General features: G+C 37.0%; 1 protein-coding gene across 1 annotated transcript; it reads right to left on the bottom strand.

Annotated features, from left to right (window-relative positions):
• Positions 1-1127: 1127 nt before the first annotated feature.
• LOC136248213 (protogenin B-like) lies at positions 1128-24038 on the bottom strand. The gene is made up of 6 exons (XM_066040024.1): positions 23936-24038; positions 23273-23461; positions 7839-8105; positions 7529-7783; positions 4596-4868; positions 1128-1448 (listed from the first exon to the last, which is right to left on the bottom strand). The coding sequence occupies exons 1-6, from the start codon at positions 24036-24038 to the stop codon at positions 1360-1362; spliced, it is 1176 nt and encodes a 391-aa protein (XP_065896096.1). The 3' UTR covers positions 1128-1359.
• Positions 24039-24249: the final 211 nt, after the last annotated feature.

The raw sequence follows: 24249 nt of genomic DNA, 5'->3' as shown, positions 1-24249 counted from the left end.
GGTTTTGTAGACCACAACGAGTGCATTATAAGTTATAATGCACCAACCGCAGTGCAATATACAGATATTGCACTGGCTGCAGTTTTGTGCAGCATAGCACAAGTGCCAGTGGCGAAGACCACTACAACACCTCACCTAATAGGTGGAAAGACGCTTCACAGATCACTCGAATTCTTTTATAGCCTGACATGTAAAGGTCGATTGTGGGCCATAACGTCACCAATACGTATAATGTTTACAAGCAACCAATGGCGATCGAAAAAGCCAACGCGGGTGGCCACAACTCTAGTCTGCATATATATAAACGTACTTATACACCTTACTAGTCTGGTGCCATCTTAGCTCAGATTAAACTGTAGTCCACTTCAACAATGACTCAATAAAACAAATATATTCTAAATAATACTAACCTTTACGTTCGATTGTGGTAACCAGTTTTGTCATGCCAACAGATTCGAGTTTAGCCAGTGTGAATAGTAAGAATTAGACTAGTATCGTTTATTAGTTAGGTTTTGTTTACTTAAACCGTCTATTTAGCTGCTTTTTTTCGCTCGAGAGAATCACTATGGCGATTAGTCTGGTGCTTAGTCTATATGGCACGCTGGCATGCTGAGCACTACATGATGAGAGTCGAATAGCGAATGCAGGTTAGTGATATAACCCATAACGTACTAGCTTTCAATATCTCAGGTGGCTGCAGTACTGCAGGGGGGACGTCATCGCAACGTCCGGCTTGGTTACCCACAATCGATGTTAGAAACCTGGCCTTTATAAGTGTTACAGCTGTCTTGTGAGACTCTCCCCACCTATTAGGTGAGTGGTACATAACAGTTATACAACGTGTACTCGTGCTCTGCCTGTATAAACGCACTTGCCTTCGGGCCTAACGGCCCTCAGGCTCGTGCGTTTATATCAGGCAGAGCACTTGTGGCCGTTGTATAACTATATAATAAATTCAACCTTATATAATTTATATTAATTACTTTAATTATGCCCACTCATATTATACAAATTACTACATATTATTACAGTTATATATACAAGAAAAAGTCAGTATCTAAATAAAATTTTATTTACTCAACTAGTCCAACACTAGCTACTATGATATTAATAAATGAAATGCTGCATGCATTTATATAGTACATCTTTAGTAGTAAATACAAAATCAAAGTTATGTCAGTAACAAAAATGTGGTCACTTCACATCAACTAATTATAATACATACCAACCTAGATAACAAGCCCTAATTCAAACTAAGTAGCTACAACTATACACACTATTTGCTGTGTCAAAACAATGTATTGTACGTTACACACAAGTTAAACGCTAGTCACTATGATACACTATAAGTTATAATAGTTACTGTATCACACAATAATATTGTTGATCACTGTTCTCATTAGCTGAAGTATCATCATATATATAAACCACATCTGGTTTTGAACTTCCTGAAATAAACACCATAATAATAATAATAATGAAAAATCACATAACACATCTATAAAATAACACCAAATTGTCACAGGGATATTGTACTCAATAATTAGTAAATGTATCAGGATAATTTCAGCAAATTGAACACTTTGAAAAATGGGTTTGCACAACAATAATTACAGAGAAGATAGTTCTCTTAACTGGGTATGAGCAACTAATGATTAAGGTACTCTAATTTATCAGTCACTATCATTCTATAATAGGAGAAATATCCTAATAAGACAGTCACACTACACATTTAATGTGACTGTCTTATTATGATAATGTATTTTGGATAATGTCTAATAAAGCAGTTCAGTCTAGGAAAATTTTTTGATAGGTAATAATAGCTCCTCCGTAAGAAATATTATCTGGGTTGATGGAGCATATAATTATTTTGAGTACAGTAGTGTACCTTTGCTTATCCGAACCCCAATGTGTCTCAGGCAATGGTAAATGTGTTCAGATAAGTGAGCCACACAAAAATAGCCAAGCTATGAAAAAATGGTGTGGGAAAAGCCTGGCTGAGAAAAGTTGTGAAATCAAAGGTAGTGGCCAAGGAATGGCTGCAATGATGTTAATGCTAATAAATTTTAACAATGCATACAGCCACTAGTAAAATTTTTTAGCATTAACATCATTGCAGCCATTTCTTGGCCGCCACCTTTGATTTCACAACTTTTTCACCCAAGATTTTTAAAGCCGCACCATTTTTCACAGCTTTACTGTTTTTGTGTGGATTTCACTTCTTTTTGTACTTTATAAGGCCCCAAAACCAGCTTATGGCTGACTTTGAGGTTTGTTTTCACTAATTTCTTCTTTTCTATGCAAATAAAATGATGATTATTGAAGACAGATGTATTTCATTGCATGATTTAATTCATATTTGATAATACTATTGTAATACTCTAATAGAGTGCACATTTTTTGAGGGCTTCTAGTATAACATACATAGAATGTTCTAGAGCAATCTAGATCTATGAAATTACAAACGTTTGATTATAAGTAGATTTCAACTAGAAATTTCATTTGTAAAGTAGAAATTAAGTGAGGTGATCAGTCAAGGGAGGAGTGGTTCATTGGTTAAGGATGCAGGTGTTAGGTATGGAGGTCCCTGGTTCGAACTCTGGTAATGTTTTTTTCGACATTTCTGTAGCCCGTGGTGACTGCTCTATTAGAGTATCTCGCGATTTTACATTTGTTTGGTTTTTGCTTTATAAGGATTCATTGTTTCCTGTCACCACCTGCATCAATTTTTTGGTGCCCATACCAAATTTTAATTATTTGTGACCGGATCTGCGAAAACCCGACATAATGGCGCATTTTTCAAATCCTTTATTGTTGAATATTTATAATCTACTTAGCCGAGTGTATGCTCTGGCCAAGTTTCAGCCTTGTATGCCAACAACTTTTGGAGTTACAGCCCTACAAAGTAGCAGCAACAGAAAGATCGATTTGTACATCAAGTATTGGGAAAAAAATTTTTTTTTCATTTACGCAAATAGCTATTTTACCCATTGCAATCAATAGCCTATACTGAAAATTTAGGCTTGCGCCATTATGTCGGGTTTTCGTCACATTTGGTTATAGATCACGTGAATGCACCATTTATTGATAGAAGGATGCACAGAGTGACCAAGCTTTAAGGTAAAATTGTACAATCATTACAATTTCTATATTTGTACAATCATTTTAATTCTGTAATCTTGAATCTGGTGCTGTAAAGCAATAATAAATAAATAAATAAATAAATGCATTAACTGTACATCTTGCTGTGCATATGAACACAGCAGACGGGTAGAAGTTCCTCCACTCTTGTTCAACAGGCTGCATGGCTGGCAGCCTTCAAGATCAAGATACTCTAATAGAGCAGTCAGAGACTTATTTAAGTGTATAATTATTAATCAATAATCACCTCCCGCCCGCATCCATTGGGTGACGGGAAACAAGGAATATAATAATGATTTGTTGCTGTAACTATATTGCTATTCTAACTATCAAGAGGCACTGCTACGATGATCAGTCTATCTACACACCAACTTTCAAGTTATTCCTATACTCGGTTTACCCTGTAGCCGCGACAAGTTTGATCCTTTTTTACTTGGATAAACGTTCATAACTCCTTGAATATTCCTCAGATACACAGCAAACTTGGTGCATGAATCCACCGTTAAAATAAAATGCTCTTCATTTTTGCCAATGATCAAGGCAATCGAGTTAGAAATTTGCATTTTATAGCAATTTTTGCAAAGTGTGCAAAACGAAATTGAAGCACCCATAGCCCCCCATACGGCATAACAAGAAGAAAAAAACGAAGAAAATAAAATGAAACTTTGAATGTCCATATCTCGCAAATGGCTGTTGCATTCTAATTTGCTGTGTGGGCGTACCCTATAGCTACCTGGCAGACAGCTATAATGCAAAAATGGTGTGCTTTGGAGAAGGGACCATGGAACTATGCACTTGTGAAAAAGCTGTTTTCTTTCTTCCTGTCAATATACTCACAGTGGTGTGCCGGCTTTCTTGGCAGCACGACACACTACCATGTGTCTTGATTGTTTAGATAACTGAAGCCCTTAAGATTATTTATATACAAAGTTCTGTTGAAATACTGTAATAGAACATACATTTTTACTCAAACTACTCTAATAAAACAGTCATTTCCAATTTCGGATAAACGAGGGTACGGATAAACGATAGTCGGATAGCTGAGGGTCTACTGTATATGACGTCCTGGAGAATCACTATAATTATTATATTAAAAGCATATAAATTATAATAACCCAGGCCAGTATACTGCGGTAAGGAATAAGAAGCACTTAAAATAATTTTATATGTACTAGGTATTAAATGAATATGTGACCCGGTTAGTTTTATATATCTAAGTATATATGATAACTCAAACCTTCCCATATCTGTATGAATTTACTTGAAACTTTGCCACACTATTGAACAGCAATTAAGCTGACCAAAGTTCAAGTTGTTACCTTGTTCACAAGTCAACTTACGATTTGTTTAGTTGTATGTACATTTCATTCTATAATCATGTGATTAATTCTTTGAAGTTTACAGTATACAGCCACAATGAAGTGTTATTCACATTCAGTACAGTTCATACTTACCTGTATTATTTACCACGACTAATGCTTTACTAGATTCAATAGGATTGTGACCATTAATACTGGCCACACAATAGTACTCTCCTGCATCACTACTTAGGATTTTATTAATTACAAGAGTGTTGGTATCTTTTCCTTCAACATCATCCCTGATAACACCTCCTTCTCTTCTCCACTCATACTTTGATGCTCCCTTGGCATCACACTTTAGTGTTACACTTTCATTGGTGTTCACTGTCACATCCATTGGATGGGTAACAAAACATGGTTTCACATCTAAATAGAAGAATGTTATTAAGAAAATGTAGTAAAATCCTTAATTATTTTGTTTGTAGATGTGGGTAAGATTATGTAAGCACATTTAAGTAGGCATTAAATTGACAACTTAAAATGATTTTTCAACAAAATAATATTATTATGCTTTAAGATACAGTATGATGAAAGTTGTGTATAGAGGTTACAAATATGTGTTCTATCTTTACATGTGGCAATCACAAAGGACAACCAGTATAACACAGTTTGCAGTTGTTTCAGAGGTTAAGCGTTGCCATGGTAAATTCATATAAACATAACATTATTATGTAAGGACTCTTTCTGGTCTGAATACACAGCAAAATAATTTTAACATCACAAATTTGTACATATTAAACTTAGATACCAGCTATAGGTTCCTTAGTAGTTATCAAACACTAGGATGAGGTTTTTGCTCGGACATTGTTAATGACCAAGGAGGAGCAGAGATCATTAAATAATCACTGTGCATCTTCTGTAGGGAGGTAAGTACCATGATAATTTGATCCACAGTCAAGCTGTGAAAAAATGGTGCAGTCTTAAAACACCTGGGTGCAAAAAGTTGTGAAATCAAAGGTGATCATGATGTTAATGCTAATAAATGTTTAACAATGCACACAGCCATTATTAATTTTTTTTAGCATTAACATCACTGCAGCCATTTCTTGGCCGCCACCTTTGATTTCACAACTTTTTCACCCAGGCTTTTTACGGCCACACCATTTTTCACAGCTTGGCTGTTTTGTGTGGATTTCACTTCTTTTTGCACCTTATAAGACCCCAAACCAGCCTATGGCTGACTTTGAGGTTTGTTTTTACTCACTTTTCTTCTTTTATATGCAGATACAATGATGATTATTGAAGACAGACTTATAAATGTATCGCATTGCATAATTTATTTTATAATATTATTGTAATACTCCAATAGAGTGCACATTTTTTGAGGACTTCTAATTGAACATACATAGAATGTTCTAGAACAATCTAGAACTTCTATTGGTAGATCTATGAAATTACAAACGTTTGATTATAAGCAGATTTAATAAAGCAGAAATTAAGTGAGGTGACCAGCCAAGGTAGCAGTGGTTCAGTGGTTAAGGATGCAGGTATTAGATATGGAGGTCCCTGGCTCAAAGAATTTTTCTCGACATTTTTGTACACCTTTTTTACCCCGTGAGACTGCAATAGTAGTCTAAGAGTAACACTCATAACTCCTTGGATATTCCTCAGATTCACAGCAAACGTGGTACGTCAATCCACCATTACATGCTCTTCATTTGTGCCAGTGATCAAGGCAATTAAGTTACAAGTTTGTGTTTTATAGTGATTTTGGCAAAGTGTATGAAAATAAATCAAAGCCCCCATAGCCCCCCGTAAGGCATAAGAAAAAACGAAGAAATTACAAATGAAACTTTGAATGCCCATATCTCGCAAATAGCCATTGCAAATTTAATCAAATTTGGTGTGTGGCCTACCCTACCTGGTGGACAGCTATATAATGCAAAAATGGTGTGCTTTGGAGAAGGGGCCATGGAGCTATGCAAAGCTGTTTTCTTTCTTCCTGTCAATATACTCACGTTGTGGTTCACCGGCTTTCTTGCATGGCCGCACGACACACTACCATGTGTCTTGATTGTTGCCATGAAAAAATTATGTTGAAAACTTTCATGTAGTAATATTGTTGTACAGTTTTATTCTAAAATGAACTTATTTGTGATTGGATCTGCAAAAGGGGTCTTATAACTTTTGTACATGGTAACCCATTAATTTGACTGATGACTTGTGAATGAGGTACCATCCTGAAATTTGGTCACATTATACTTCTAACATAACAACATTGCTTGTGGCACACTTTTAAGATGATAGGTCAGAACAGGAGGAGAAAGGCTATAAGGCCAATTTTCCTGACTTGGCCACATTTAATGTGACTGTTCTATTAGAGTATCAGCTGCTTTCTTGATGTCTTTTGTAGCTGAAAGGTATCCATTTTAGCTACTGTACAGTATCAGCTAAATCCAGTGGTAACTATCAAGTCACACAGCTAATTCACACTAGCAGGATTCTACTGAGTAACTTATCAGCATAAATAGCTAATCACTGACTCAGAATAAGCTGTTACATAAGTCAATTTGTGTGCACACTCTCAGTTCTTTTTTGCTTTAGTCAGCTGAATCAGTGTTTTAGTATGGTCATGTTAGTGATCATGCAGGGAGACTACTATTGATCTCAAATCTGGTTCCTTTCAAGTGTACAGTAAATGTGACCTGGTCTGCACAAAAGGGTCTTATAACCTTTTCAAATTGTCAATTGTGACTAATCATAACTCCTCATGTTTTCAACCTATCACCTTCATATTACACCATGTTAGTGGTATAAGGGAACCAAATTTCAGGGTGATACCACATTTACAAGTCAAGTGACAGGTTGCCAAGTACATGCAATTGAAAAGACTATAATACCCCTTTTCGCAGACTGGGTCACAAATAATCATATTGCAGGTAAATTGACATAACATGCATTTTGCAGAAAACATAGTCGACCTATACCATTGCATTTACAAAATATTCTTTTACTAAATTTAAGTCTTCACCTATTTTGGGTTAGACGCATTTTCTGAAAATATTTTGAACATCCAATTCACTAACCTAGTTTAGAATCATTAGAGGTAGTCCAATCTCCATACTGATTGCATACTGTACAGCTATACAGTCCACTGCTGTTCTCAGCAGCAGAAAGAATAGTAAGATTGCTGCCTGTCATGTCATCAATATCCACTCCATTGTGTCTCCACTGGTAACTGAAGTTCTCCTTCCCTACACCATTTACTGTGGTAGTGAACGTGACAGTTTGTGTAACCTCTACACTTTGATTGGGTGGATCCACAGTCACCTCTGGTAGACCTTTAGACCAAATACACATTATTACACAGCTAACTTAATATACATACATACATACCAGTAACTGTTAGTTGAGCTGGATTTGATGTGAGTGTACCAAACTCATTACTAATTGTACAAGTGTAGGTGTTGTCATCAGATGATCTCACGTCTGGGATCACAAGACGTTTGGTGTTTATACCAGTAACTTTACTAGGAAATGATCTTGATCCGATTGCCCACTTGTACTTTACATCAGAATCAGCAGCAACAGCAGCACATGTGAGTGTGGCAGATTGTGAAAGATCAACTGCTAGTGGTGAGGGCTTTGTAGTGAAATATGGTGCTGTGAGTAAAGAAAAAATATATGATAAAACTGCTATCGTGGTAATATTATAAAGGCTATTTCTGTTCAAAAATATCACTCATTTGCAAAATGCCAACCTCACTTCATTAACAAAAACAAACAAACAGATGCTAATATTACATAATTTATCCAGGAAATTAAGAAGGCTGATTATGAACTGTACATGTGCTATTGATGTAGTACATTATCACATTAGCTATATATACCACATTAGCTATATATACCACATGTACCATGACAAGTAGACACTAATTACTCAAAGTACAAATGTGACTGAGTCTGTGAAAATGGGGCATTTTTGGCAACATATTAGGCATTGGATAACAAAGAATTAAAGTTGTACAGTAATGAAAAGATCGGGGTATGTTTGCATAATTTTCCAATATTGTATAATATTATTATGTTGAATTCCTAGAATCATTGTGGAATGTGTCATATAGTAAGAAAACAGATGAGATTTCATCCACAAGATCTAATAATAATAGATGCACTATCTACTGTTACAGTAGATACGTAACTAGCATTGTGTTAAAGACCTGATTTTGTCATTGCCATTGCTATAATTCCTAGCTGTTGGCTGTGCACAAAATTGAGTGTTGTTTTAGGTAACTAAAACTAAAACTAAAAGTGGTTTTAGTTGAGGCTTTTACTTCTAATTATCTAAAACTAAAACTAAAACTGATTTTTTTATGATTTTTCAAAAGACTAAAACTAAAGCTCAAAGTGCCTCAAATTTTAAAACTTATGCTAGACTAAAACATTACTTAATGTTGAAACTAAACTAAAAGTCCTTACCACGAATATAACTAAAAGTACTTACACCTACAATTATAAAACTTGTTGTTTATTTAAAACTAAAGGTACTGTACTTTACTATGCTGTATTGTAGTAACAGTACATGCATAATAGCTAATTATTCACAATACACATACTATCAATATAAAAGCAACTAAAAAGTGTTTTGTTATGAAGATATCTAGTAATCATCAACTTTAATACTAAAAAGTTACTACTACGATGTTTTTAAGCAGAGCATAGCTAACTTAAACTATCACATAATCTAAATCATACAGTACAGTAGTACTGTATATTAGGGATCATGGAGGTTTGAGTTTGACCAAAATATATCACCCAAAAACCAGCTTCACTAGTAATACTATCCTGGCACCTTGGCAGGTATAAACAGTGTTGGGGGTAATGTGTTACTTATGTAACGCATTATATAATACTTCTTACTTTTGTGGTAACAAAGTAATAAAACAAAATATGCTATAAAAACTGGTGACAACTTACAAATATAATGCATTACCTAAGTAATAAAGCTACTCATCACTTTTAAGTCAGTAATTGATAGCTGGGGTGCATGTTCAGATGAAACCGTGTTACATTCTAGGATTTTTCCTTTTGGGGGAATCAAGAATTTTGGGGTCACCAGGTGAAAGTCTGCTACCTGTATAGTTCACAACTTTGTAAAACAGTTGAAATTGTCACTGTTGCCGAACACTGGTTAGTAATTTAAGGCTGTGTCATGAGCGTTGATTTTGAGTTTTGTGATTGGATGAAGCCAGATTGTATGGTTGTTAGAACTTAATGCATCAACGTATATCAATGTAATATCTAGTACACTTGAGTATTGAATCTTTTGAATAAACAATTTGTGTGTATGTATGATAACAAATAACCACTAACATATTAAAAGATCTGCATAGTTGGGTATCTTTGAAGAAAATAATATGTAATTTAAAACCTAGGGTGTTTGAAATTGAATACTATGCATTTCATGGTTTTAGCATAACAAGAAGTTTTTAAAATCAGGCTTTCTGAAATTAAATTTGGGGATATTAGTTCTGGCTGTGCATGCCATTTTGAAAGTGGAAAATTACACTTTCTGAGATTGAATTTAAGACAATTTTGAGTTTTGTTCCATTTGCTAGACATTTTGGTAACACCTTTTTTGAATTGTAAAACAGTGTGGTGCTGATCAACATGTTCGTAATATGGTGAGTTAAGATGCTATTTAGAAAAAAAACTGAGTAAACTGGGGCTCTCAGACATACTATATGGCATATGCATGAAATTTTGTTAGTTGTATATGTACCCTAGGAGATTTTTAAAAATTAATTGATCTGATGCTGATTGAATCTGTAAGGTTGCATTTGTGATTTAACTGGGAAATTTTTACATATTAACCACTGTGAGATTGAATCTGAGAGCATTTTTGATAAGTTTAGTGTGTGCCATTTTAAAAATAAGCTTACATGTAACCTAACGTTCACAATTTTAGGGGGTGAGTCTGAGATTGTAGGGGGGGGAAGTTCCCCTTAGAATAAGCACTGCCGCATTACCTCTGGTGCATCCTTTCTTTTGAAGCAGTATGCACGGGTTCACCAGTCATAATGAAGTTGCAAAAAAGTACACAAATAAATTTAAGGAAAATTAGGAATTTTTAGGTCAAGTAGGGATCATAGAAAACAGTAGGGAAACAAGGGAGGTCGCCTACACCTGCAGGTATACTAGAATCCCTAATTCAGTGCTGGGTATAGACTGAAGTGGGGATTAATTTAATGTTTACTAGTATATGTGTAGGCAACCTCCCTCTTGTTTCTCTTTCTATGATCCCTAATCAACCTTAACATTCCTAATTTATAGCTCTTTATAGTGAAATCATATGTACTGTATTTTACTTTGAAAAAGAATCATTTAGGTACATAGCTACATTCATTGTTCATGAACCAAACATGGTGGGTTGAAAGTATGTAACTGTGCATCAAATTATTGAAGGGTTACATGCACTGACTGCTAAATTGGCCTTCATATTCACTGCAATTGTTTTGGCACTTGAACTTTTGATTTTGGTGCATTCTGTTGGTCTTGTGTTTACTATATTATCTTGGCAACTTAATTGTCACATTGTGTGTCTTGTAAATGCTAATTGAAACATTTAGTATACGTTTTGCCACAACAATTAAACAATGTAATTGTGACCGGGCCTGCGAGAATAGGGCATGTGGGCACATATATTTGCCTAATTTTTCAGGTTTTCATGGCTCATACCTTTTGATACCATTAAGTTATGGCCATGAAAAGTTTAGCACATATTACTCATTTAATTGGCTTTATCATACAAGTTATAGAATGCAGATATTCTATTCCAATACTGAGATATGACTCGTTGTGTGACAGGGTATAGTTTGTGCTCATACCGTAGAGTCAGGTTGTTAAATGCATGCATCTATTAAGTGCATATTATCTGTTAAGCACATACAAATTTCTTGTAATTAACCATGGATGATAAGCGCACATGGCCAAATGTAACGATAAAGCTACACACAGCAAGAAATGACAAGAAGGGTTGAAAGTACTGAAACATGTCTCCTCAAGTGCTTACGTCTCTCTTGAGGTCTCCCTTCGCTATGTATACAGCAAATCAGCCATGTGGATAGTGACAATCTTGTGTATCATGAGGATTTCACTCAGAAATGGAGTAAAATATTCTTACACACTGGTGTGGTGACTATTAACTACTCTCACAATGAGGTGATACTGTGTAACACTCACTACAATTATTTATTAGGCATATTCGCCTAACAGATATTATGACTTTTACAAAGTTTTCTCCGAAAATTATTAGCATATACGCTTAACAACCCAACCTAATGATATTCCCTATTTTTGAAGGCCTGGTCACAATTATGGTTTTCAACCTGCAGCTGTGTAACTTGTAGCGCTTATATTACATGCAACTATACCACATGGCTTTAGGATCTAATTAGAGTTAAGGTGTAAATATGTAAGTTGAATTTTAGTTGCAATGGAGCAATTTTGTTGCTAGAGAATCCCAAATGTTCATCCCTATTACACAATACTATCATAACTGAAACTAAAACTCTTGAAATGTAACATCTAAAATTATAGCTAAGTAAAATGTATTAAAGATGGCAACCATAACTAAAACTTTTAAACATCTAGCATCTAAAACTATAACTAAAATATAGTAATTATGGTAACTAAAACTAAAACTTTAACTAAAGAATTTTTCTCTTTACAGCTATAACTAAAACTAAAAGTCAAATCCATTACTACAACAACACTACACAAAATGCTATTCTATAATGCTGGAAAATGTAGAGGGTTAATCTTGTTTAGAAATGTTATAAGTGAAAATTCAATTCTGTAAATGGCTACTGAACCACATTAATTATATATATATATCAAGACACACGGTAGTGTGTCGTGCGGCCCAAGAAGCCGGCGCGCAACCCCCGTGAGTATATTGACCTGAAGAAAGAAAACGCAATTTTCGTACATCCGTAGCTCTGTGCTGCCTTGATGAAACAAGACGATTTGTGCTGTGGACACTCCCTCCAACTTCAGCACTCCACATTCCAAATTTGAGCGAAATCGCTTCTGGCGTTCCCGAGATATGCGACTTCAAAAATTGGCTTAGTTTCTTCGTTTTCTTCTTCTTATTTCTCTTCCTCTTTTCGCACACTTACAAAAACTGCTATAAAACGCGAACGCCATATCCGATTGCCTTGAAATTTGGCACACAGAAGAGGGGGTATAAAGGCGCATCTCGGCACCAACTTTGGCTGGAATACGATAAACAGGCAAAGAGTTATGAGCGATTATTCACTAAAAATAACACCAATATGTTGTCACGCCTACAGGGTAAACCGCGTATGGGAAGAAGCTGAAAATCGGTGGGTGAATAGGTTAACTATTAAACCTCAAACCTTTTGTGGTTTGAAAGGAATCGAGCTAAAAACCAGGAAGATACAACGAAAAAACCAACAGTGTGTAACAATTACGCCATCGAGATTAGCTAACAAAAAACGACTGTTTGCCACGCCTACCAGATAAACCGCTTGGGCTAATGCTTTGAAAATTGCTGTACAGATGGAGTAATCATCTTAGAAAGGATTTTCAATGGTGTAGAAGAATTAGACTTAAAGCCACGGAGTTATAATATGAAATCCAACTTGGTGTAGCAAGTGAGAGATCGATATACTCTAATAGAGCAGTCATCCTAATAGAGCAGTTACCCTGAAGAGAATTCAAGAGATCAGCTAGAAACAAGTAACCTGTATAGAGATCAGCTACAAACAAGTCACCCTGTAGAGAGATCAGCTATAAACAATTCACCCTGTAGAGAGATCAGCTAGAAGTAGGGAGTTCATGCAACTATGGAAAGAGGTAGTTCAGCTAGAAGAAATCACCTTGTAGAGTTCAGCTACAAAGAAACCAACAGGTAGAGAGTTCAGCTACAAACAAATCTCCCTGTAGAGAGATCAGCTAGAAGAAGTTACCTTGTAGAGAGTTCAGCTAAAAAGAAACCTTCACGTAGAGAGTTCAGCTGCAAACAAATCACCTATAGAGAGATCAGCTAGAAGAAGTTACCTTGTAGAGAGTTCAGCTACAAAGAAACCATCATGTAGAGAGTTCAGCTGCAAACAAATCACCTGTAGAGAGTTCAGCTACAAACAAATCTCCCTGTAGAGAGATCAGCTAGAAGAAGTTACCTTGTAGAGAGTTCAGCTGAAAAGAAACCATCATGTAGAGAGTTCAGCTGCAAACAAATCACCTGTAGAGAGATCAGCTAGAAGAAGTTACCTTTCAGTTAAAAAGAAACCATCATGTAAAGAGTTCAGCTGCAAACAAATCACCAGTACAGAGTTCAGCTACAAACAAATCTCCCTGTAGAGAGATCAGCTAGAAGAAGTTACCTTGTAGAGAGTTCAGCTACAAAGAAATCATCATGTAGAGAGTTCAGCTGCAAACAAATCACCTGTAGAGAGTTCAGCTACAAACAAATCTCCCTGTAGAAAGATCAGCTAGAAGAAGTTACCTTGTAGAGAGTTCAGCTAAAAAGAAACCATCATGTAGAGAGTTCAGCTGCAAACAAATCACCTGTAGAGAGATCAGCTAGAAGAAGTTACCTTTCAGTTAAAAAGAAACCATCATGTAAAGAGTTCAGCTGCCAACAAATCACCAGTACAGAGTTCAGCTACAAACAAATCTCCCTGTAGAGAGATCAGCTAGAAGAAGTTACCTTGTAGAGAGTTTAGCTAAAAAGAAACCATCATGTAGAGAGTTCAGCTGCAAACAAATCACCTGTAGAGAGTTCAGCTACACACAAATCTCCAAGTAGAGAGATCAGCTAGAAGAAGTTACCTTGTAGAGAGTTCAGCTGAAAAGAAACCATCATGTAGAGAGTTCAGCTGCAAACAAATCACCTGTAGAGAGATCAGCTAGAAGAAGTTACCTTTCAGTTAAAAAGAAACCATCATGTAAAGAGTTCAGCTGCAAAAAAATCACCTGTAGAGAGTTCAGCTACAAACAAATCTCCCTGTAGAGAGATCAGCTAGTAGAAGTTACCTTGTAGAGAGTTCAGCTACAAAGAAACCATTCTGTAAAGAGCTCAGCTGCAAGCAAATCACCTGTACAGAATTCAGCTACAAACAAATTACCCTGTAGAAAGATCAGCTAGAAAAGTTACCTTGTAGATAGTTTAGCTACAAACAAATCACCCTGTAGAGAGATCAGCTAGAAGAAGTTACCTTGTAGATCGTTCAGCTACAAATAATTCACCCTGTAGAGAGAGCAGCTAGAAGAAGTCTCCTTGTAGAGTGTTCAGTTACAAAGAAACCACCATGAAGAGTTATGTGATAAATATATGTATTATATATCCCATCCAAAAACAGCTTATAGCTGTAAAAAAGTGCGCATCCAAGTAAAGCAGAGTTAACTGCGACAAAAAGTAATGATATCATAATGTGGCCATGTGCGAGGTGTGCAAGTTGTAAAATTAATATTAGCTAATCAGATAATACAATGTTATTGTTAAAGTGTTAATGAGAACTATGTGATGCTGCTAGTTTTTAAGTGTGTGAGCATGTTCATAAATGCCACATAAATTTAATTCTCAATAAAGCAATGTGTATAGATTCTCTGATAGTAATAAATAGTTTGAATTTGGCCACCTTTCCTTTGTTCGTAGCATTGCTGTATACAGGAAAGGCGGCCAACTCAAACTATTTATTACTATCAGAGAATCTATACACATTGCTTTATTGAGAATTAAATTTATGTGGCATTTATGAAGATGCTCACACACTTAAAAACTAGCAGCATCACATAGTTCTCATTAACACTTTAACAATAACATTGTATTATCTGATTAGCTAATATTAATTTTACAACTTGCACACCTCGCACATGGCCGCATTATGATATCATTACTTTTTGTCGCAGTTAACTCTGCTTTACTTGGACGCACACTTTTTTACAGCTATAAGCTGTTTTTGGATGGAATTTCAATACTTTTTGTTAGAATAAGCAATGCACTGTTGATAACAGTAGGTGAGTTTCCATGGTTTTGACAGAAACCCCAGATTACAGTGACAGAATATTAAAATATAACTGTAATTTTAGTAGCCAGGGCCGCCAACATTGGGGGTAACTGAGGTATTTTGCCCCCTACCATAGCCCGAAAGGGGCCACTTGAATACCTGTTTAAAGAAAGATCGATATACTCTAATAGAGCAGTCAGGATCTAGACCCTTCCTTGCCCCTGGGCCCCTCTTTAACTCTTTTCCCTGGGCCCTCTAATTTCTCTGGACGGCCCTGTTAGTGGCATGTAACTGCAGTCAACTAGTACCCATTTTAACTAGTAAACCCTTAACAACACTTTGCCTTTCATCTTGTACTGCATTGAAACGATCAAGATACTCTATTAGAGCAGTCACAAAACAGCTGTAACACAACAATCAATATTTAGCATAGTTACAACTTCTGCTTAGCATCGGATTGTATAGTTCTAGCTACTTACAGACTTTACAATTTAAAAATATGGCACTTGTAGAAATGTGACTGTTCTATTAGAGTATCTCGATCTACTTCAAGCATTGACTAATTCAAGTGAAGAAGCTACGCCCCTGCCAAGAGATCTTGTGAAATGAAATGAGAACAGTAAAGAAAAGGCAAGTATGTACAGAGACAATAGAGGGACGCGTAATTATGTCCTGTTGTAAATAAACGCCTTTAAAATTTATATTACTACTAAATAAACGCACCAGAATAGGCTTGTGTGGCTGTTGTCTCCAAGGTTGTCTCATTACTTGTTTTTTCGTGTTGAAGGGATTTAGTCGGTTTAACTATACATGTATTTGTGTTGTAAAACTTAATTGTAAAAAGGCGATTAGCATATATCATGATAAACATGTATTTGTCACAGTAGAGTCTCTCACGAAGTCACGATTATTACGAGACATTGGACCAAGGTAAAAAATTTACTGCTATATTTAGAGGTTGTAGCGTTTGTATATCTTAGTATCTTAATAAATAATTCCCCATGATCACTAATCACTAATAGTACAGTGAAAACTGGTCATTATTCAGGCCGTAGGGACAAAATTTTCTGACCTTGCCTTTTAAAGAGGTGGCTGCATTATGCGGCCTTAAAAAAAGGTAAGAAGCATGCTGTTCTAACTGGCTATAGAGATGGATTTAGTGTATGACAGCGTATGAGACAGTGAGTGCTGGCAGCAAGGAGGCAGCCAATCTGTTAGAGCACCAAAAGCACTGCTTCAGACATAGGCAGTTGACTGTCCGCCCCAAGTGTAAAAAGTTTCACTATTGGTCCTTATAAGCTCCTGATGAAGAAAGTGATGAAGTCATTATCCATAGGATATATTTTTCAGAGTATCCATTTCAGTTCTACAATATAGTAGCCAAGCATAAGATGAACATAACACAGCATTCCAGTAGTTTAGTGGTGACCACAACACTGCCTGAGTTAAACTGTGGTGAGATTTGAGACTATCAGAAGCCCTGGAATGTCTTCAACACATGAAATACCAAATATCTAATGCCTGGCTTTCATCCACAGTGGACCTGTCTTGGTGGCCACTTGTACAGAAGGGAAACAGCTGCCATACAGTCTTGCGAGCGAAACAGCTAGTTGCCACACCCCTTAATTATCAATTTGTAAAATCTTTAGCAAATTTGTGTGTGCGAGCAAGTGCGATGTGGCAGTGCCGTGTATATGGTTGCTGCCTAGCACTGACACATCATGAGTATTGAAGTCACAATGCGTTACTTCTAAATACAATCTCTGAATGTGTCATTTTGTGTAGAGAGCAATCTTCCACAAGAAGCGACCTGCAGGTTTCAGTGTATATTGTTAACCATTAATATTGTTCACAATATTGTGAACTGTATGTACAGTGAAACCTCACTTAGTGCCCACCTCTTTAATAAGACCACCTGATTATATTGGCCACCTCTAGTAGGTCCCAAATATAGCTAAGCATTACTTATGACCTCATTAATAAGGCCACCTTGTTATTCAGGCCAAATTTTTTGGTCCCACAGCTGGCCATATTAATGAGGTTTCATTGTACTTATGTGAATTTTTATTTTTCGTAACTTTTCTTCAGGTTTACTGATGGGCACTATGAGGCATTGTTGACTGGTACGTGTATAATGTGGTGACTTGAAATGCTAAAACAGTACGTAGCATGTCTTGTATGTACATGTAATGTGTTTTAATGTGTCCACACATCTTAGAAATAAATATAATTGTATTCTCTATAAATAGTCAGTTCCATTGTGCCACTGGATCATAAGTTGGTTGAGTATGGATCATCCAGGACACTTGAGTCACATTTTGTCCTGGCCAAGTGGATCTCATCCACTGACAGAATATACAGGATCAGATCACGTGTATAAATTACGGTGGAACTTGTTTATTGCCACCTTCACTCATTCAGCAGGTAATAGTGTATAAATTCTCAATTGTAATTGGCTTTTCAAGAGTGGTTGTCTTTCTATACTAGTGGCCATTAAGACAGGTTGTACTGATAGAGTGTACATACTAGAGATGCAACAATATCCTCCACTTAGTGTTGTTTGATAGTGATGCAATGGAGACTATGTATTATTGCATTTAAATACTATACTATTATATTGCATCTCTAGCATGTATTTATAACAGGAATGTTTGCTAACTGTTTAGACATACTGGAGCCACACCCACTCATCTGGATTCTACAAATGGAGTCATACCAACTTGTTGTCATCATACTTACTTGTTACTCCCATTGTGTTTGGATGAATATACATGCCGTCATGTGAGACTTGCTACCATGGCGGGCCACTGGAAAACATTTGCATAGCAGTTATATTACAGTCATTATTGTACAATTCTTACATTATTGTTGTGAAAAGTGTTTGGTATTCATATATCTCCTCTGTATGTTGTAATTACATGTGCAATTTTGTGTGGGGGTGCTATAAAATGCAATAATGCATGGTGACAATTGTATTAGGCGATTTTGCACACTTCCTTTTAAGCTAGCTACATGTGCTAATTACTCACAGCTTGTGTCAACAACTGGTAACCGCAGTTGTACTCTTGTGTCATTCTTTAAGCCGCGCCCTTAGAGGACAAATTATGTGGGGGCAACTAATTTCAAAACGAAGGATGGTATACAGCACCATAGATTATATCTATAGACTATAATCTATGGCAGCACACTTCTTGGTGGCTACAGAAAATTGCGTTGTCTTTGCAACAACCGGCCATGCGCGGTTTGAGCATGCGCGTGTTTTGAATAATAAAATGCGTGCAATACAGGGTTTTGGTATTTGCTAACTAGTGATGATCCTACCATTCCTGGTATACTTGCCGTAAAAGTGTGTATAATTCCGGTTATACAATAGGGTTTCCACTCAAAATACGAAAATGCTCATTTATATTATTTGTAGCGATTTTCACATAGGCCAACCTTTAAGATATAACAAACAAGTGTTAATTTTTTGTTAAAATATCTTTAGCGCTTGGTAACAACATAGTTTTAGAATGCGTAAATGCTCAAAAAGTGGTCACGTGACCAAAGATCCCACAATAGTTCGAGTTACACACTTTGTGCATGCTAAGGAACTACAAGATGTAGAAAATGTTACTGAGGTAAGAAACATGACAATTGTGTCCTAGTTCACCCTATGAACTGGCTTTAGCCATAATTATTGTTTGAATATCGCCTATTGAATTGCTGGTCACGGGACCACTTTTTGAGTATTTACGCATGCTAAAAACTACACTAATACCAAGTGCTAAAGCATTTTAACAACAAATAAATGGTTGTTTGTTATATCTTAAAGGTCAGCCTGTGTGAAAATCGCCAAAAACAACAAAAAGAGACACTTTCATATTTTGAGTTGGAAACCCTATATCCAAATCTTCCAACTATTCGGATAGATCTTCCAGTTTGCGTACCCACTTAGATCCCTCCTCTCAACGCGCTTTAGATCTAGCCTCAGCCAAAGGGGCCTCCAACTGGCTTACCACCCGGCCCCTACAGGAACATGGCTTTGCACTGCATAAGTCCGCGTTTCACGATGCCGTGGCACTACGTTATGGGTGGTCTCCTCAGCGGACTCCTGCTCACTGTGCATGTGGGACTTCCTTTTCAGTGGAGCATGCTTTATCCTGTCCCAAGGGTGGCTTACCTTCTATCCGACACCATGAGATCAGAGATCTAACTGCTACCCTGTTGACTGAAGTATGCTCTCAGGTAGCTGTTGAACCAGAGCTCCAGCCGGTTTCACAGCAGGACTACCCTGCTTCTGCCAATATCCAAGATGGTGCCCGTCTTGACATCGCCATGAATGGTTTTTGGGGTGGAAGAAGTGAAAGATGTTTTGTGGATGTGCGGGTGTTCAACCCTCTGGCTGCTTCTAATGCGTCCTCATCACTAACCTCCTGTTATCGGAGGCACGAGAACATTAAGAAACGTGCGTATGCTCAGAGAATTCGTGAGGAGGAGCATGCCTCTTTTACCCCCCTGGTAATGTCTGCCTCTGGTGGTCTGGCTCATGAGGCTTCTGTTTTTTATCAACGCTTGGCTCATCAACTTTCAAACAAGTGGGGCGATGATTACTCTGTTGTCATGGGGTGGTTAAGGTGCTGTCTATCTTTTTCTCTCTTGCGGTCCTCCATACAATGCATCCGCGGAGCCCGCTCATCCATCGGTCACTATGTTAAGACTCCCCCAATTGTGGAGCTGATTCGGGCAGAGTCTCAGTTTGCCGTGGACTAAGAAAGTCCCGGTTTGTCCAGCACAGGCCATTTATGTGCTGGGGGTGGTAGGCAAGGGCAGTCCATCAAGCCCGGGTAAAAAAAAAATATATATATATATATATATATACAATGATTTAACTGACACGGAATTGAACGGCTTCGATACCTGCGTACTGTTATACACGGTATTGCTCGCGTTTTATTATTGTGAAAAAATGTATAAAAATATATTAAATACAAAATTCTGACTAGCTTAACTACCAAACTAAGTACTTTAACTACAAAACTAGCTACCTTAACTACAAAACAACCTTAATTAATAACTTAGTTCAACAAGTCTATGCCATCTTCTGGGCATAAGCCATAATTCCTCAGGATCATTTTGGCATTATATCGCCAGAGAGTAACTGACAAGCGCTGAAGCAATTGTTTCCTTGATAACTGTCTGGGAATACCACTTTTAACAGTGGTACGGTCGGCAATCGTAGATAAGGTTGATAAAGCAAAGGGTGTCCAAACACCAAACGACTCGCAAACCAGGGGAAAAAATTAAAACACGCGCATGCTCAAACCGCGCATGGCTGGTTGTTGCAAAGACAATGCAATTTTCTGTGTATGTACTGATTAACTACATAGAGCGCCAGTTCATCAATACCCAGTGACCGCAGTTGTGCTCTGCGTCATTCTTTAAATTCCGAGTAAAATTCTTAGAGAGCAAATGACGTGGGGGCGACTAAATTCAAATTTCAAACTAGCCATTCTCGAAAACAAATGTTTCAATCTGAACGAAACTTTTAGAACAGTTTAAAGACACATTTCCCTACATGCCAAGCGAGTATTGCAGAAAACAACAATCTGGGATTTGTATTTGGCCTCTAGGTCGACTGAGGACGACTGAAACTTCGTTTGGTGCTGAAATCACGACTGTAGGGTAATCATGTATGGTGAAATCGATGATGTGAATCTTGAGGTGATTGAGTGAATACTGAAGCGATAACAGGGCGATGAATGCACAAAGGAATGCAAGGCATACACCTGCGGTTGCGTCTAACCGCATGCGATAAAAAAATGAAAACTTCCCCTTTGATGTCGGCAACCTCGATCACGAAACAATCGGCATGGATTTGCTTCACTGCTTGTGTGGTATTTACTAGTGACACGATGAGTTCAGCTCCAGATTTTCAGAGGGATAGCGTAAGTGACGGGTGGATTACAGGAAGGCCGAATTTGACAACGTTCGTTCTTGTAAAATCCTCACGTATAGTGGTCGCGTTATTTATTGTCTGCGGCGCGCGTTTCTGCTTTACCGTGAGTCTTGATATCAAACAGTACGATAGTACTGTTTAAGTAGGGATCCGGGTGGATTTGGCGCGCGCCTCAAATTTCAATCCCTCAAAAATCATCCTAGAAATATCTCACGCAGCAAATAAACCTTTTACTAAAAAGTCTTCAAGTTTCTAACTTTATTTCTAGCGTTATATATCAGGAAACGACTAGAAAAGTGCTGGAATTTTATTTCTAAAAAATCGCTAAAACAGAAATTTTCGTCTGCCTGCCTGCCTGCCTGCCTGCCTGCCTGCCTGCCTGACCACATTCGCAAGGCTACAGGCCAAACGAAGCAGCGAAGGGTCACCATTCTTTGCCACAATATTTAACTCGCTGCTGGGATGTGCCTTTTCGGGTTCCGACGAGTATCTGCCTTCTGCGCTTTGCCTTTCCTTTTATCTTCAATTACGGATCGTCTTCTTCTTTTCCAGTCACGGAGGCGTTAATAATTCGTATCGACACTTTCCTTAGAGCAGCCGTATTCGGACGCCACAAAACTAATAACGGATTCCGTACTGTAAGGGCAAGTAGATGCCTGTATAGCAACAGTTGCAAAGCGATCAAACAGCCTAGCGAAGTATGCGCAATAATAACACATTGCCACGCCCTTATCAATCAGAGCGCGCGCTCGTACTTAACGATCAGTGGACCACGCCCATTATTAATGGTCCAGCTGTAACTAATTGTAGAAAACAGGATATAGAAATCCTGCATGCCTTTCAATTTAGTAATTGAGCAGCTTGCATAAAGCAAGCAGCAAGATCGAGATACTCTAATAGAGCAGTCAGTGCCAAAGATCAATAATAGCTATATACCTATACCAAAAAAAGTTAACAAACTAGTGAATTAAAAAAAATTGTTAATTTAGAATTGGAAGTAGGGATCAAGCCATAAAAACTACTGAAACAAGTGATTTGAATGATGGCAACTATTACAACATAGCTTTGTGGGGAAATTCCTACTTTGGCATTGAATATATATGGTGAGGTGGTGAGATGTCAATGTAAGGATTTCCCCACAAAGCTATGTTGTAATAGTTGCCATCATTCAAATCACTTGTTTCAGTAGTTTTTATGGCTTGATCCCTACTTCCATTTCTAAATTAACAATTTTTTTAAAATTCACTAGTAATTTGTAAATTTACTGATAAAATCAGAAATATCTAAAGTACATCTGCTTCATATTTTCTTCTTCCTGTGGCAAAGAAAATAATACAGTTTAAAAAAGTCCCAAAGCCGGCCATAGGCCGGCTTTGGGGTATGCAAATACAAAAAGAAGTGAAATCTAATCCAAAACAGCCAAGCTGTAAAAAAAGTGTGCGGCCCTCAAAAAGGCTATGGTGAAAAAAGATGTGAAATCCAAGGTGGCGGCCAAGAAATGGCTGTGATGGTAGGTTAATGGTAAAATTTTAATAACGACAATTCAGGTGAATTTTGTGCCAATTGACCAAGCGGCACTAAAATTCACCTGAATTGTCGTTATTAAAATTTTTACCATTAACCTACCATCACAGCCATTTCTTGGCTGCCACCTTGGATTTCACATCTTTTTTAACCATAGCCTTTTTGAGGGCCGCACACTTTTTTTACAGCTTGGCTGTTTTGGATTAGATTACATTTATTACCAGATACTTTTGACAAACCAGGCAGTTTTGCAATAATAATGTCTGATTGCAGTAGTTATAAACAAAGTAACTAAGTGTATTTTCAGTGTGTTTTAGAATTTTATATTTTACCTGTTTGCACTTCATAGTCAATGTCCAACTCATCTTCAGACTCTTCAAAGTCAAAGTAGCCAACAATTTTAATATCCTTTCCAATTTTGATGCAGAGTACAGGAGAAGGCATCAACTCATTATAGCGTAAATATTGTATCCGGTTCTTCATAACAATATCTAGTTGTGAAGCAATTACACTAACTCCATCTGTTAGATTTTCATCCAACATAAGTAGTTCTAATGTGTTGTTTTTCTTTAAAGCTTTCATGATGTGTGGCAATGTTTCTAGAGTAACAATTTTTGTGCTGGTCATATACAGCTCCTTTAAAGTAGTGTTGCAATGTAGAACTTTGCATATAACATTGCACAAATTTTCTGTTGCTTGCATAGTATTTTTGTAAAACACAAAGGTTATAAGTGATTTATTTTTTCTGAGTGAGCTAAATATTTGCATGGCTACTGCATCTGTGGTATAAGTGTTGTAGCTCAGTCGTAAATCTTGTAAACAAGTGGATGGATGTGACAAAACAGTAAAGTTTTTAGATTCCCCTAATGTTGATGAATTGTAATTAAGATTCATTTGTTTTACTTGGCAGGCAATAGCAATGTCACTCACAAGACCATCTGATGATGAGGTAAGACCATTATTATATAATCCCAGTGCATGAATTATAACACTACTTTCTACCAGGCTTTTGTGTAGTAGTTTGAGACCAAAGTCTTGGATGCCACCAGCACCTAACTCTAGTTGGTTCCACTCCTTAATTGATGACTGTGTAACCATGGTAATAACATATAATAACTCAGTAAGCGTCAATGCAGTCTCAAATAAATTGATTGCTCGATCATCCTCAAAGCTCTCTTCAATTATATTTGACACATATGTTCATCACCTGCTTCAAGGAAGCATGTATAAAGGCAAAGACACATTAACTTTTCTTTCAAGAACTTATCATCAATAGCAACCGTATTATCACCATTGCAAAGAAACTGTT

This window comes from Dysidea avara, chromosome 2, assembly GCF_963678975.1.
Source record: "Dysidea avara chromosome 2, odDysAvar1.4, whole genome shotgun sequence".
Classification (NCBI taxonomy): Eukaryota; Metazoa; Porifera; class Demospongiae; order Dictyoceratida; family Dysideidae; genus Dysidea; species Dysidea avara.
Note: the sequence above shows the minus strand (reverse complement) of the source record. Positions and strands in the feature narration are given on the sequence as shown.